Source organism: Macrobrachium rosenbergii, chromosome 23 (genome assembly GCF_040412425.1).
Source record: "Macrobrachium rosenbergii isolate ZJJX-2024 chromosome 23, ASM4041242v1, whole genome shotgun sequence".
NCBI classification, from domain to species: domain Eukaryota; kingdom Metazoa; phylum Arthropoda; class Malacostraca; order Decapoda; family Palaemonidae; genus Macrobrachium; species Macrobrachium rosenbergii.
Genome location: NC_089763.1, coordinates 27,294,359 through 27,296,907, shown reverse-complemented (window position 1 = coordinate 27,296,907; position 2,549 = coordinate 27,294,359). Strand labels below are relative to the sequence as shown.

Sequence of the window (2,549 nt, the reverse complement as noted above, 5' to 3'; positions counted from 1 at the left end):
TTAAAGAAACATCATCTGTTTTCAAATGCTTCTGCCCCCTTCGGCGCAATCGCGTTTTCTGTACAGCGTATAATACTGTATGAAATTCTCAGTCACGGTCCATGAAACTCTCAGCCGCGGCCCGTGAAACTCAGCCATGGTGAGGTGGTGGCCTCAGCCACGGCCCGTGAAACTCTCATCCGCGGCCCATGAAACTTTCAGCCACGCCCCGTGGTGGCCTGTGTTGTTGGCACCTACAGCGGTGCCAGACGCATGACCATGGCTAATTTTAACCTTAAATAAATTAAAAACTACTGAGGCTAGATGGCTGCAATTTGGCAAGTTTGATGATAGGAGGGTGGATGATCAACACACCAATTTGCAGCCCTCTAGCCTCGACAGATTTTGAGATCTGAGGGCGGACAGACAGCTAAATAGCCATCTCAATAGTTTTCTTTTGCACAAAAACTAAAAATTCAACTATTTATGGAAAGAAATCAATTCTGATTAAAATATCTTTCTAGTGACGTTCCTCATTTTGAACTATAAACAGAAATCAATTTCTCTGTTAGTGTGATTGTGATAATGCTACTTTTGAGAGAGAGAGAGAGAGAGAGAGAGAGAGAGAGGCTGAGAGCTGGTTGTAAGACGCAAAATAACGATTCATTTCAATGATGATAAAAAATCGTACGACTTACGAAAAGCAACAAAAGGTAAAGACGAGAAAGGTTATCACTTTTAAGTAATCTCTAAAAACACTTTTTTTTTTTAAAGATAGTGGTGTGGGCACATACTAACAAACAAACAAACAAACACAGACAAGTACATACTAACAAACAAACAAACAAACACAGACAACATTATATGTGTATATATATATATATATATATATATATATATATATATATATATATATATATATATATATATATATATATATATATATATATATATATATATGTATATATATATATAATAAGATATACAAGATATATAAATATGTATTTACACAATCTATATGAGCTCTTTCACAACCCAGGAGTTACAAAAAAAGTTCAATTACCACTCGCCCCATATCTTGTATAACACAGTTTCCACCAAAAAGGAGTTTTTTCCCTCCTCCTGGCAGTCAGGATGGTTGCTCTGTGAGTGACATGTTCCATTAAACGCAAGAAGAAGAAGAAGTAGAAATGGAGGGGAGGAGGAGGGAGGAGGAGGAGGAGGAGGAGGAGGAGGAGGAGGAGGAGGAGGGGGAGGAGGAGGAGGAAGAAGAAGAATCACCTCCTCCATCCTTAAACGCCAGAAGAAGAGGAAGAAGAAGAAGAAGAAATGGAGGAGGAGGAGGACGACGAGGAGCAGGAGGAGGAAGAAGAAGAAGTGGAGGGGGAGGAGGAAGAGGAGGAGGAGGAGAAGAAGAATCACCTACTCCATCCTTAAGAGCCAGAAGAAGAAGAAGAGAAAAAAGAAGAAATGTAGGAGGAGGAGGAGGAGGAGGAGGAGGAAGGAAGGAGCATCATCTCCTCCATCCTTAAACGCCAGAAGAAGAAGAAGAAGAAGAAGAAGAAGAAGAAGAAGGGGAGAAGGAGCATCTCCCCTTCCTTCTTTCTTTCTGACTTCCTCCCTCTCTCACTCCTTCTCTGGGAGACTCTTCTTCTTTCTTCTTCTACTTCTTCCTCTTCTTCTTCTTTCTTCTTCTTCTTCTTCCTAAAGCACCGAAATACGTCGTGTCAGTTTTCGCTCTTGAAATCCTGAGCCGTGTTCTTGGGAGACTCGCCTTAAAGTCCCGTCTTTTAGAAAAAGGGGCGTTAGCTTTCTGTCCAAAATGAATAGCCCTCTTCCCCACCTCTCTCCGCCTTCACCCTACATCCTCTCTCTCTCTCTCTCTCTCACCGTATTACTTACTATTAGATATTCTCTCTCCCCTCGCTCTCACTGTCAATGCTCTCTCTCTCTCTCTCTGTACTACCTATCATTGCTCTATCATTAGCTATTCTCTCTCTCTCTCTCTCTCTCTCTCTCTCTCTATTCTCTCTCTCTGTACTGCAATCATTGTTCTCTCTCTCTCTTTCTCTCTCTCTCCTCTCTCTCTCTCTCTCTCTCTCTCTCTCTCTCTCTCTTACGGGAAACATTCGCAGCGCCAAAAGTGTTACTGAGGCAGACCCGACACACAAAAACACTTTGTCTGCAAATGCCTTGAAAAAAATAAATAAAAAACTGTTTCTATGAAATCTACAGAGTGGCAACATTAAAGAAGTGATGAAGATAAATCACGAACGTTAACAATAACGAAAACGAAGCTATCAAGTAGGTTTTTTTTAAACCATTAATAAAGGAAACAACAATAAGTAATAATGGTAAGAGTAATATTTCAAATCTTTCCACAAGTGATGTATCATGGGTTCGTTTTCAGGCTATATTCATGGAATCTGGCTTTTCAGAGAGAGAGAGAGAGAGAGAGAGAGAGAGAGAGATGACTGGAGCCAGTGAGAAACGAAGGGAGAGAGAGAGAGAGAGAGAGAGATTTTCAAACGAAATCCCGCTTTGAGCATAAATCATTTCCACCAAAAAAT

General features: G+C 40.8%; 1 protein-coding gene across 1 annotated transcript; it reads left to right on the top strand.

Annotated features, from left to right (window-relative positions):
• Positions 1 to 1,169: 1,169 nt before the first annotated feature.
• LOC136851052 (twist-related protein 1-like) lies at positions 1,170 to 1,511 on the top strand. The gene has a single exon (XM_067125022.1). The coding sequence runs from the start codon at positions 1,170 to 1,172 to the stop codon at positions 1,509 to 1,511; it is 342 nt and encodes a 113-aa protein (XP_066981123.1).
• The last annotated feature ends 1,038 nt before the right edge of the window (positions 1,512 to 2,549 follow it).

Bases quoted from the DNA above. Each gene is read 5' to 3' on its own strand.
- LOC136851052 (XM_067125022.1), top strand. From the start codon at position 1,170: ATGGAGGGGAGGAGGAGGGAGGAGGAGGAGGAGGAGGAGGAGGAGGAG.